The following is a 12513-nucleotide window of genomic DNA, read 5'->3' on the forward strand; positions in this document are numbered from 1 at the left end:
AAAAAAAATATTGAGAAATCCAAATAGCTTTCCTTAGGAAATTCTAAAAAGCACAAGAATATACAAGCACCCATTCATTCCTTTAGTCATCTGAACGGTGACTTCATCGCACATCAGTTGTCCTCTGGAAAATTCCAGTGAGACTGAAAAAGGCAAATGACGTCTTAGTATTATTATGAAACTAGTTTTGATTTAACACAGACTCCCTGAAAGGATCTTGGAACCCAAAGGGTCCCCCAAACCCCACTTTTAGAACCGCTGCTCCAATCCCCCCATTGCCCAAGGCCAGGTCTCCTGAGTTTCCTTTTCTGACGGGCCAAAGAGGAAACAGCAAGGTCACTGGTCGGTGGCCATAAGAGGAACCTCTCTTCCTATTTTGCAAAGGTGACTGGGGACGCCTAGGCTCTGACGTCGGGCTTCCGGGAAGGCTCCGCGAGACGCCGCTAGAGGGCGCCGCTGGGGAACCGGCGCGCCCCTCTCAGCCCCGGCTCGCGCCTCCCGGGTTCACACGGGTGCCGGAAGAGAGGGCGGCACCAGGAAGACGGGGGCGGTTGCAGCCTCATTGGACGATGTGCCGCCGACTCACGGCTCAGGGTGGGGCTTCTTCGTGCTAAAAAGCCGGGCTCGACAGCGGCTCCAGCGCACGTAGCTTCTTCAGTTGCAGTAGCTTGCGTTTTCTCGTTGTTCACCGAGGTTCCCTGGGTCATGGTGCCAGCCTGACTGAGAAGAGGACGCTCCCGGGAGACGAATGAAGAACCACCTTCTCCTGCTGTTCAAATACAGGGGCCTGGTCCGCAAAGGGAAGAAAAGCAAAAGACGAAAATGGTTAAATTCGTGATCCGCCCGGCCACCGCCGACGACTGCAGTGACATCCTGCGGCTGATCAAGGTAGCGGGAGACTCAGGCCCTTCCCGGGGCGAAGTGGGCGGCGGGGGAAAGGGGCGGTGGCTCTGTTTCCGGCTGAGTCCGCGTCTCGGGCTAGTTCCTCTCCCCGCCCGCCTCCCCCAGCCCTGCTCCGGGCCGGGCTCCGGGAACTAATCGCCACGCCACCCCGCCCACCCCATTCCCTCTGGGCTGACCGGGGCCTCACTTAGTTTTTTGCTTCTCTCCCTTTCTCCCATGTGCATCGCCCCAGGAACTGGCTAAATATGAATACATGGAAGAACAAGTAATATTAACTGAAAAAGGTAACGCAACAGTGGCGGAGCAGGGGACGAGCGTCGGTGCCTGTCACCATCGCCACGCCAACACTGTCCCTGTTGCCCTGTCTTGCAGATCTGCTAGAGGATGGTTTCGGAGAGCACCCCTTCTACCACTGCCTGGTGGCAGAAGTGCCCAAAGAAAACCGCACTCCGGAAGGTAACCGCCCTCCGGTCCCAGAAGCCAGAGACCTAGTGTGTAAACGTAGTGTCTGCCGTGTAGAACCACTGACAACACAGGCCGAGGTTACTTATTGAGAAATTGGCCAGAACTAGCCAGCCAGTGTTCAAACTACTGAGGAAAAAAAAAAAAAAAGTAGATGTGCTGCACTTAATAGGGCGGGTTAAAATTGCTGTTTAAGTAAGTATCAGTGCTGTGGAGACCGGAAGAGTTAGGTATGTCATTTGTTGTAATTCAGTTTCATAAATGGTTCTTTGTTTGACCCTAACGTAACCTTTTTTGTAATCGTGTTAAATCACATTTTTTTCTTTAATTTGTCCCAATCTTCAGGTTACAGTCTCTAGCTTCGCCATGTACATGGCCCTTCCGTGTACATGGATGGGCGGGGAGGTAACTAAAAGATCCTTTACCCAATAAAGTAGATGATCATGATAAAAATGAGGTAAGGCCCTATTATCACACACTTAAAACACGGTAGATCAGAAACTATTCTACTTGCTTCCTGTGTTTGCAGAGGACTATAAAATGGCAAGAAAGTTTAATTTGAAACCTTTGCCTCCATTTGAAGTTACAGACACCCAATAAAAGGGAGTCCGATTTTATTTTGCTGGTCCCTGTTGACTGGTCAGAAGACAGAGTTAAAAGGGGAAGTTATTTGGCTGGGTGCATAAGTTTTTTTCCGATGCCTGTTCCCCAAGCTAGAAGAAATGAGCAGAAAAAATAGGGATGAGGTACTTTTTAAAAGTATGTGGATGTTACATAATACCTGTTTCTGGATACCTCTGCTTCTTCTGGCTTAAAAACTGGGGAGAGCAAATCGAAAAATTTCTTAATTGGAAGGCAAGTTCTGAAATTAAACATTACACTTTTGGCCTAATGTCCTGACCTTAAGGAAGCAGAGTTTCTAAACAACAAATATTTACTATTCTGAACTGCCGTGTAAACTTTATTCCCACGTCAACATACAAATATATCAATAGGATGTGAATAATGTGTGTGTTTAGTTTAAGACCATAGCAGTTTTGCTCTGGCAAGTAATGAAAGTATTCTCGCTTCCTGAGTATGAGATCCAGCAGGTTGCAGAGTGGCCAGTCCACGGTTTTAGCCTGGCTTCAGGCGGCTCTACTGTGTGCTTTTTGCTAATACATATTCTTGGAACAGTGAGATCGTCCAACTGTGGCCTTGGACTGCACTAGCCTAAAAGTCAGGAGGCAGTCCAGTTCAGTGGCTACTTATTTCTGTAATACGTGCATGTATATTCTTGAAAACCTATGATAGGGTTCTGATTTTGCAGCTACAGCTATGGATATTTTTCATCCATAGCTCATGTGACATTCTTATTACAGGACACAGCATTGTTGGTTTTGCCATGTACTATTTTACCTATGACCCATGGATTGGCAAACTCTTGTATCTTGAGGACTTCTTCGTAATGAGTGATTATAGAGGTATGCTTGAGTTCAGGGGGGTGGCTCTAAAGGGAGGGCTTGAAGTCCTTCAAATAAACTTTTAAATGGTATTTCTCTTTCTTTTAGGTTTTGGAATCGGATCAGAAATTCTGAAGAATCTAAGCCAGGTATGTCTTGGTTTGGGGTTTCTGAATTTATAAGACTTACTGGCTTATTTTAATGACTGAATCAAAAGTGGGTCTTGGAAAACGGGTGAAATGTCACTGAGTTTGCATTTTACTCTCCCCTACATATAACAGGTTGCTATGAAATGTCGCTGCAGCAGCATGCACTTCTTGGTAGCAGAATGGAATGAACCTTCTATCAACTTCTACAAAAGAAGAGGTGCTTCTGATCTGTCCAGTGAGGAGGGATGGAGACTCTTCAAGATCGATAAGGAGTACTTGGTGAAAATGGCAGCAGAGGAGTGAGGAGTGCTGGTGTACACGATGACAGCATCCATTCTATTAGAAAAAATTCCCATCTTATCTTGCTTTCTATCCTGTTCGTAGTGAAATAATAGAATGAGCACCCATTCCAAAGCTTTATTACCAGTGACGTTGTTGCATGTTTGAAATGTGGTCTCTCGAAGATGGCGATGCAGTTTGGAGTCAGATTTCTCCTTGAACATCTTTTGATAAACAGGGCGGTGTGATCTTAATGTATATGAAAAAAAAAAAAACTTCATTCTTGTGAGTCATTTAAATGTGTACAATGTACACACTGGTACTTAGAGTTTCTGTTTTAATTCTTTTTTAATAAACTACCCTTTGATTTCATCTTCTAGTGTAAGCATTTTTTTTATTTTAAACCTATTCTTTATTATTATATAAACATTATTTCTTAGGAGTACAATGCAAATATTCCTTTGGAGTCAGTGGACAATACTGAAAACAATGCTGTCAGCAAATACTTAGGTCCGACTGAAAAATCAAAATTCACAGTATAAATAAAACCTGGATTTAAAAACATGGAAATATATTTCACATTCAAGTTGTTGCAATAAAAGCTGGCCTGGTGTAAGCATATTTACTAATCCTTTATGAAGACATTTTTCTTGCTGCTGAGTACAAAATAAAAATGGCCAAGAAACATAACTTAAAACTTAATTGTTTAAACATCTGGAAAGAAACCAGTTGAATTCCAAGGTAAACATAGCAACATGTAAAAGATGACTTTACATTGATGACAATACGCTTCACCTGCAGAAATGTCAAGAGCTTAAAAACCAAGGCTCAGTAAATATACCCACTTGTTAACGCGAGTAAAAGAGGCGGAGGTGGGATTCTGAAACACTGGAAATCTTTGGGAAAACATCTTGCCCACAACAATCTCGTCCTACGTAAAATACTATCTGGAAGGAAAAGCGGATCACTTCGCTAACCAGGCAGGAATAAAAATCTCACGTTTTTGCAGGAAATTTACAAACAGGCTGGAGATGGACACAGGTACCAGTAAGGGAAGTTAGCGTCCTACCTGGAGGGTGAGTTTGTTGTCCTGTGCTAACACAATAGGCTAGGAGGAGTGTTTGAAACCACTAGTGGGTAAGAAGTATTTCGTTTTCTCTTGGACTGAAAATGAAACTCAGAATAGGCAGGAGGAAGAGATTTTATTAGATATGTGAACTTTTTTTACTCATTACATTGATCTAACTAAATTCCTAAACCCACTAATTACAGTAATAATGAAAACAGGGAGTAGGTAAGAACCACTGTACTGATTTCCAAGATAAATGTTTTACAAGTCACCAGATCCCTGAAAAACAATACTCTCTTCTTTGTGTTCTCCAGGAAATAAACACTGAGGGCTCCTCAGTTGAAGGGGTGATGTTGCCCTGCAGTCAGCTGTTTTCAGTGTCTTACGATTTCTTAAATTAGAAGGCAGCCATATAAACAAGTGTGATCCTGTATTGTTTCTGATACAGGAGAGCTCTGGGGTTTATTCATTTCGGCCAGCATGCCACCAAAACAGGCTCATAGAGTCCATTCGCAACCAAGGTCCTGCTAGGATGGCAAGTAACTATAGGAGAGAGACTCTAGCAAACAAAAGGGTTAACAACCCAAGGAGGCCTTGTGGGGAAAGAGGACATTTCGAAAATTTTGTTTTAGAAAGTGGGCCTCCGAGGAAAACGACTACATGCTGACTGCGGTTAAATATGTGAATAAATTGGATTAACCAAGCAAGTTACAATATAACTCTTTGTTTTCTCATTCTGCTTAGAGCTTAGCCCTAAAGGCCCAGTGCTGTCACCACAGAAGCTTTTGTGAAGTTTTTGTGTCCATTTTAAAGAAGTCCCTTAAGTTTGAAATGTAGAAGCTGAAACACCACAGCATCTCCTCACTGAATGTTCATCTCAATCACAGCCATCTCTTTAAAAACCTGAACAATAAAACAAATCTATAAAGCTTTAAATCAGGCAAGTAAGAAAAAATGTTCTGGGGAAATTATATGAGAGGAAATAATAAACAATGATAAACCTGGAAAAGGTGGGGGGAGTCCATGGAAGCGACATCTCTGTAAAGATAATTTGAAAATTACTATTTTACTAAAATATTATGCCTGACGTAATCTTTTGAGAATAGTATTTCAGGCCTAAGGACTTGCCAATTATTACATAAGAATATCTTGGGATTTTCTCTGTGTTTTTTTAAGAAGATAATTGTTATTTCCTAAGTTAATTATGTCCCTTAAGAGGCTTATAAAGTCAAAATTTTTGATACACTAGTCTCCCCTCATTCGTGGGAGATATGTTCCAAGACCCCTAGGGATGTCTGAAACCACGGACAGTACCAAACCCTATATATGCTATGTTTTTGTCTATACACACATACCTATGATAAAGTTTAATTTCTAAATTAGGCATAGTAAGAGATTAACAACAACAATAATAAAATAGAACAATTATCACAATATACTGTAATAAAAGTTGTGTGACCGTGGTCTTCATTTGTTTCTCTCTCAAAATATCTGTACTGTACTCACCCTTTCACTTAAAGGAAGTACTTTACAGCTTCTCTTCGGCATGTCCGAATTGCCAGCATCATTATTCTTGTGCTTTGGAGTCATGAGTAAGTAAAATAGGGGTGACTCGAACACAAGCACTGTGATACTAGACAGTCAATCTGATAACCCAGCCTGCTACTAAGTGACTAATGGGTGGGGACCATGTACAGCATGGAGATAGGGGACAAAGGGATGATTCAGGTCCTTGGAGCAGGACTGCACGAGATTTCATCACCACCACTCGGAACCATGTGCAATTTAAAACTTAACAAATTATTTATTTCTGGAATTTTCCATTTAATATTTTTGGACCATGGTTGACTATGAGTAACTGAGTCAGTGGAAACCAAAATCATGGATAAGGGGGCGGGGAGACTATTGTACTATTAAAACAGGAAGTAGCTGGATTTGTTCGAGAATAGGCTTACGACATCCTACTACACATGCAATAGTAAAGCCATGCTCTATCATTGTGTCAACCTCATCAACTGCTTAGATGTCACAGGACAGCCTTTTCAGGGAAAGGAAGTAGAGTCTTTTTCATAAAAATGTAGAAGCAACAATTTAGAAGAAAACCTAATGATTTATTAATGCCTTATACCCACTCTAGGCAGGTAGGGCAGGCCTATACCCTTAATGAACCCACCGTCACCATCGCCTTCACTGCCCCACCTATCGAAGGCTGCCATATGCCCTTCCTTACAAAGTCTGCCCAGCAACCTATTCCCCTCTCAGCTTTCTTTCTTGTGGCTCACATCTGCCCAGAAAATGTTTTAGTAGCTTCCAGATGGTTATCGATGTTATAGCTAATAATAAAAAAGAGCTGACATTTAGTAAGCACTCACCAGGAACAAGGCATTAATTATATTTAGCACTTTATAAATTATTTTCTCAGTTAATTCTCACAAACACCCTATGAGGTAGGTACTATTCTTGGTTTCTTTTCATAATGAGAAACTAAACCTCAGAGTTTAAGTTGCCTAAGGCTACACAACTAGACCCAGGAATCAAACTCCAAACCAAATTTCTCAAACCCCTGAGTGTTCACTGCCATGTTCTCAGAGTACCTCATATTCTTTATAAGAATGCGTGAATTTGGTGTTCTTTTGGATTAAACTATAAAGAATAACAACTATAAGCATATTCTGGATCATCAAAATCAGTAGTTTTCAGTACTGTCACATGTTAGAATCACCTAGAAAGCTTTAAAGAAATACTAATACCCCACCCTGAGAGACTGCTAATTTAATTACATTTTAATGGGCATTCCAAAGTGAGGCCAGGGTCGACAGCCACTGATCTAGATAATCACCTTGAAAGCAACCCCAGTCACAATTTCGAGGTCAACCATTTCAGTTTGTGCTTATGCTGCTCCCCTTTGGCACCACATCATTGACAGTGAGCTCTTGCCAAGCAAAGACCGACTGAAGTGACATTACACCGGACAAAGGAGGACCTTCTGGAGAGTTTTTAGAGAAAAATGGTGGGAGAACTGTCTCCTAACTAATGTAGGGAGGAGGCAAGAGAATCAAAAATGTTAATCAAGCCACAATCAGAGACTGCTATATACTGATCAGCCCTGCAGCCCGGCCAGGAGGACATGTGCAGAACAAAGGAAGATTTGTGCTGGGATTGCTAGACCGACCATGTTCTCCACACCTGTGCAGGGGAAGCAGGAACCAAGAGTCATTCCCTTTGGCTAAAACCATGGGGAACCTATGGATTAAAGGTTAGGAATCGCCAGCAGGGCTTTCCCTCTACATATTCTCACCTTTTCACGCAGCACACTCTTCTCCTTCCTCACTGTACATCCGTCTGTGTCAAAGGAAAAGAGTTAACGAAGTCTTTTAAACTATAACTCACAGGTTCTACAGAATGATAAACAAAATTCTCCAAACAGTCAGGGTCCCTCTCACTGTCCCTCTCACTCTCTGCCTCTGAGAGGAGACCACACTGTCTGTGCAGCGTCACCTCCTTTCTAATCAACTTTCTTTTTGACTCTCACGTTGGGTATGTGTTGAAATCTTTCCATACTCTCTGCCAAAGGACCCTCTTCTCTCGGTGAAGGGCTTGGTCTCCCCCACCAACTCGGGGAAATTTGCCCTGTCCTGCATCACAACTATGTACAGTCCTGAAACCAAAAACATCCACCCCATGTCCTTTTGCAAGCAGCAACTTCATTTCAGCAAAACATCTTCCCTCACATTAAATCGGTGTTGTTCATTTGAATTTTATTAGTTTGGTAGTTTTGTTTATATTTGATTTATAAATGTATATTGGTTTTACAGTTATATAGGACCTACAAACATAAAATATTCATATCTAGTGTAGCCACACACATACTTCATTTCTTTAATATAGTGTTTTTCTCAAGCTGGTTTTGCCCAGATAATGGCATTGTGACTCACCTGCCTTCCCCGGGCCCCATCCTCTATATGCCTGCTCCTTTAATCAATAAGCCTTAGGCCATAAGATTAACGGAGCCTCAGGCCTGTAATCATGAGGACAGTAGGTTTCCCTTGGACTTTAGACTAAGGATATCAGCTTGGCTTTAGACGTGTTTCAGTCCCAGGTCTCTTGAAGCAGAACAACAACCCTACCTACCAGGTCACCAGACCAAGTCACAGACCAGACAGGATAGCTCCATGGCTGATTCCAGAACCAGACACTATGATCAATTACCTCATTCCCCTCTAATCCTCTAATTAGTAGCACCCATGACCTTGACTCCCTTCGTTTCCATGACGACTGATTTTCCCCTATACAATCTGGGCTCTTGAGGCACCAGGGGAGCCAGGCTTTTGAGGGATAGCTCGTCTATGTCTCCAGGATTTGTTACTCTCTAATAAATCTTACTTTCTTTGCTGCAAAAGCTGCATGTATCTCTTCACTGGCTTAGATGGATGCGGGCAGACGGACCCCTTTTTTGTCGCGATGACACTAGTCGTACGTCTGTAGTAATATATCATTCGATCACCACTGAGGGTGTGAAAATTTCTTCCTTTTAAATTAGGGGTCCGCATTACTCGTTACTGCCATGACTATAATGCAATACCACTTGCTTCTGTTTGGTTAAACAAAGCGGGGGAGGGTGTTGTTAAAGGTGTCAGAGGTAAGACTGTACCAACTGGGCCCCAACTTGATCAAATTCAGGTTTGATTTTTTTCAGCGAGAATATGTCATAGATTATTTTTTACAATCAAGAGGCATATAATGTCTGGTCTTCTCTTTTGGTGATGCTAGCAGCCGTTAAAATGAATATCTAGGTCTGCCGATTCATTAGGAGTTGCAAAATGGTGATATTCTATCATTCCTTCTTCATTTATTAGCTAAAATACTTCTATAAAGAGAACTTTCCCTCATCTTGTATTTTGTTAGCATGAAGTACAGTTCACCCAGCAAAGGTAGAATAAATGCTTGATTCTTCTCTTGTATTTACAAGATTTCAAAAGAATTGGCTTCCCCGGCATCTTCCAATTAGCTCCCCCACCCAAGTATTACTAACTCATGGACTTTAAACATTTCCTGTGGTTTCATTCATTGCCATTATATTTCTTATTCAAGCTCAGATCGCCCATATTGTCCGGTGAGAGCTTCTTCAAGCTGGCTTCAGAATCCTATGGACCTGACCCCAGAAGTCTTTGTTAGCTTCCTCGCTTTTAAGATGTACCAGGCTCATCTTGTACATTTCCTACCCCAGACCTGACATCAATGTCCAGGTAACTCTGAATTTCAGAGGTTCCCAGGGAAGCAACATTTACTGAGAACAAGCAGTGTTCCCAGCTCTATGTTCTGATAACGACATGGGCACAGTAGGGAGAGCCTTTTAAGTGGGGGCTGAGAGCAGCGGCAGTCGGTCTTCCTTAGCTCTGAGAGGCTTCCACCCGGCTGTGGGCCAGGGCTGTCTACTTCCACTTTGTTGCTTTCTTTCACCCAGTGAATCAATAACAGCAACAAAAGTGGTTTCTAAACAGCTAAATCCATAACAATAATGATCCTTGCTTACAGAGAGCCATGGTCCAGAGGCAGTTTGGGTCTGGAGGAAAGAATACTCCACTTGGGACCAAAGGAAACTGAATTATAACCTGGCTCTTCTTTACTTACGGGAATAAAAATAAACTTCATATATAGGTTTAAAAATAAACTACCTCAGAGTTGCTATGAGGACTAAATGAAATTATGAATATGGATGTGCGGGATGTACATTATTAATATATCCTATGTGATATATTTAGAGTAACCCTATCATGAGCATCTACTGTGTACCAGATGCCACGGTGACTTTATTTCATTAATCTTCATAATAATAATGTAGGGCATTTGAAGAGTGGCAGAATACGCCACTTTGGCATAAGGATTACTTTGAGCTAAAGGCACTTGAAAAACAGCAGATGCAAGAAGGGCATTCTAATTTCCCTTTTCTTTTTCCCCCCTGAAAACTGGAGATAAAACTCCCATATGAAAAGATGCCAATCCTGTACCAGGAGAAAAGAAACACTCTTCAAAGGGAAGTCAAAGCCCAGAGAAATCTGAATAAACAGAGTTTGTTAACATCATCCTCTTCTGTTAGCCTCCCCATATATTTTAGTTACTTTTCCACAATTGCGTCTCTTTGGTCAACCGAGTATAATAATGTTTATGTCTTACCATTTCTTTGGGTCTTCATCTCCTTATGAGGGCTCCCATGTCATGTAAAACTTATATCGAATAAATTTGTATGCTTTTCTCCTGTTAATTTGTTTTCTGTTCATTAAATTCTCAAAGACCCCAAGAGAATAAAGGTCAAGTTTTGCCTTCCCCACATATTCTGGTGGTGTGCTGGTACACCAGCGGGGGTAGGGGAGCCTTGATTTATAGAATCGCTGGTTAACATGGTATAAATACTTCCACCATGGCTGATTTCAAGCTAGCAGTGGTTTTGACAACTGGCTTGCAAAATTCCTGAATATTTAACAATAGGCTCTCCCAAGTCGGTAGGAGCCAGTTTCGGCACACCACTGAACGGGCCCATTTTAAAATGAGGAAACTGAGGCTCAGGGAGGATGAATAACTTGGATTCACTGCAGGGGCTGCAGGTCTGGCTCGTCAACTGTGTCTGCGCCTCCACGACCATGTACATTCTGTCATACATCTGCCCCTTCCCTAAGCAGCTGATCCATACTATTTGACCTTAGATTTATTTATTGACTTATGCTTCTGCCATAACAGTGTGGACCACAATGTTTATCTCCTTGATTGTAAACATCCTGGCAGCAGGGACCATGTCCCATAACCCATATCATGAGGGCCTGGTTCCATGCATGGCACGCTGTGGCACTTTATAAACATTCATTAAATAAATGGAATAAATCAGCCCCAGTTTTAAGGGGAAACAGAGAGAGAATCAACTCTAATGTCATTCTTTTAACGGCCCCCATTTTGAGAGTCACAATTGCAAAAAAAAAAGGAAGCTAATAATTTTAGAGCACTTTCTGCATCCCACGTGTTATACATGGATTATGTCATTTAATCCTTAAAACAAAACCATCCTTTTGTGTATGAGGGAGGTAGGGTGTACAGGGTGAAACAATTTATTCTATGTTGTACGACCAGAAGGCAATGGGGTTGAGAGGTGAACTGTACAGCTGGGCTCCAGAGACACCTCAACGAAGCACAATTCCCTGTTTAGTTTAACCAGACATGGTGGCCTTCGGCCATTTATTACTGGTGGTGCTCCACGGCAAAGACTGTCACCTGGAAAAGGCCTTGCCTGTGCTCAGATTGAGTTTCGAGGAACCAGATGTGTTTGGGGGTGGGGTCCTCCTATTAACTGCTCCCCACTTCACTTCTCAGCCAGCTCTACAAGAAAATTCAACTTCTGCATAGATCAGTTTCAAGGCAAGGCAAGTGGGGAACCACCTCACTTCAACGTCTCTTCCTCAAATTACGTTGAGTTGTTACTAGAAACAAAAATTTGCTCTCCTAAATTTTCCACACAGGCCTTCAAGGAGTTGAAAAACAAAAATCATTTTCCAGCTTTTCTGGCTTCAAGCCTGATTCCAGGACACGATCCAACACTAATCACGATCCAAATGCCTGTCAGCCAGACGGTCGCTATGTACTCTGGCATATAGTACTGAGACAGTCTTGTGCAATGTTGTTAAAGCATTATGTTATAATTATACCCAGCCTTGTTTCCTGCACAGCTCACAGATGCTTATCCACTGGCAGGGTTAGCTGATAATCACTTTAAATAAGCCTGGATAAAAGAAATAATAGCGGTAACCCTGAGGAACTTCTGAAAGAATATATAGCCAATGGTCCAGAATGTTCAGCTAGTTCAATATTCTCTGACAGGCCAGTCAAGTATTAGGCAGCATTTCTACCTTTTCCTATTCTGCCTTTGACCTCTCTTTGTGCTCTATTGTCCCGAACAATGTCACTCGACTCCTCTGTATTTTAAAACATGCAAACTTAAAACACGAAACACTGGGGGAAATTCTTACAACACTTCAGTCCGCAACCACCCCACCTCCCAGAAGAGCCGAAATACTCAAGGAGCAGTGTTTATTAGAACTGCTAAAGTCTATGGCCACGCTACCCTGAACAAGCCTGATCCCGTCTGATCTCAGAAGCTAAGCAGGGTCGGGCCTGGTTAGTACCTGGATGGGAGAACACCTAGGAAGACCAGGTGCTATAGGCG

The 12513-nt window shown here is 42.3% G+C and overlaps 1 protein-coding gene and 1 pseudogene across 1 annotated transcript; both read left to right on the forward strand.

Annotated features, from left to right (window-relative positions):
- Positions 1–610: 610 nt before the first annotated feature.
- SAT1 (spermidine/spermine N1-acetyltransferase 1) lies at positions 611–3607 on the forward strand. The gene is made up of 6 exons (XM_011378452.2): positions 611–888; positions 1136–1187; positions 1276–1359; positions 2727–2828; positions 2916–2956; positions 3089–3607. Exons 1-6 carry the CDS (start codon positions 823–825, stop codon positions 3257–3259), a joined length of 516 nt encoding a protein of 171 aa, XP_011376754.1. The 5' UTR covers positions 611–822; the 3' UTR covers positions 3260–3607.
- An 8787-nt stretch (positions 3608–12394) lies between these two features.
- Positions 12395–12513, forward strand: LOC111730898 (annotated as a pseudogene).

This window comes from Pteropus vampyrus, unplaced genomic scaffold (assembly GCF_000151845.1).
Source record: "Pteropus vampyrus isolate Shadow unplaced genomic scaffold, Pvam_2.0 Scaffold339, whole genome shotgun sequence".
NCBI lineage: Eukaryota > Metazoa > Chordata > Mammalia > Chiroptera > Pteropodidae > Pteropus > Pteropus vampyrus.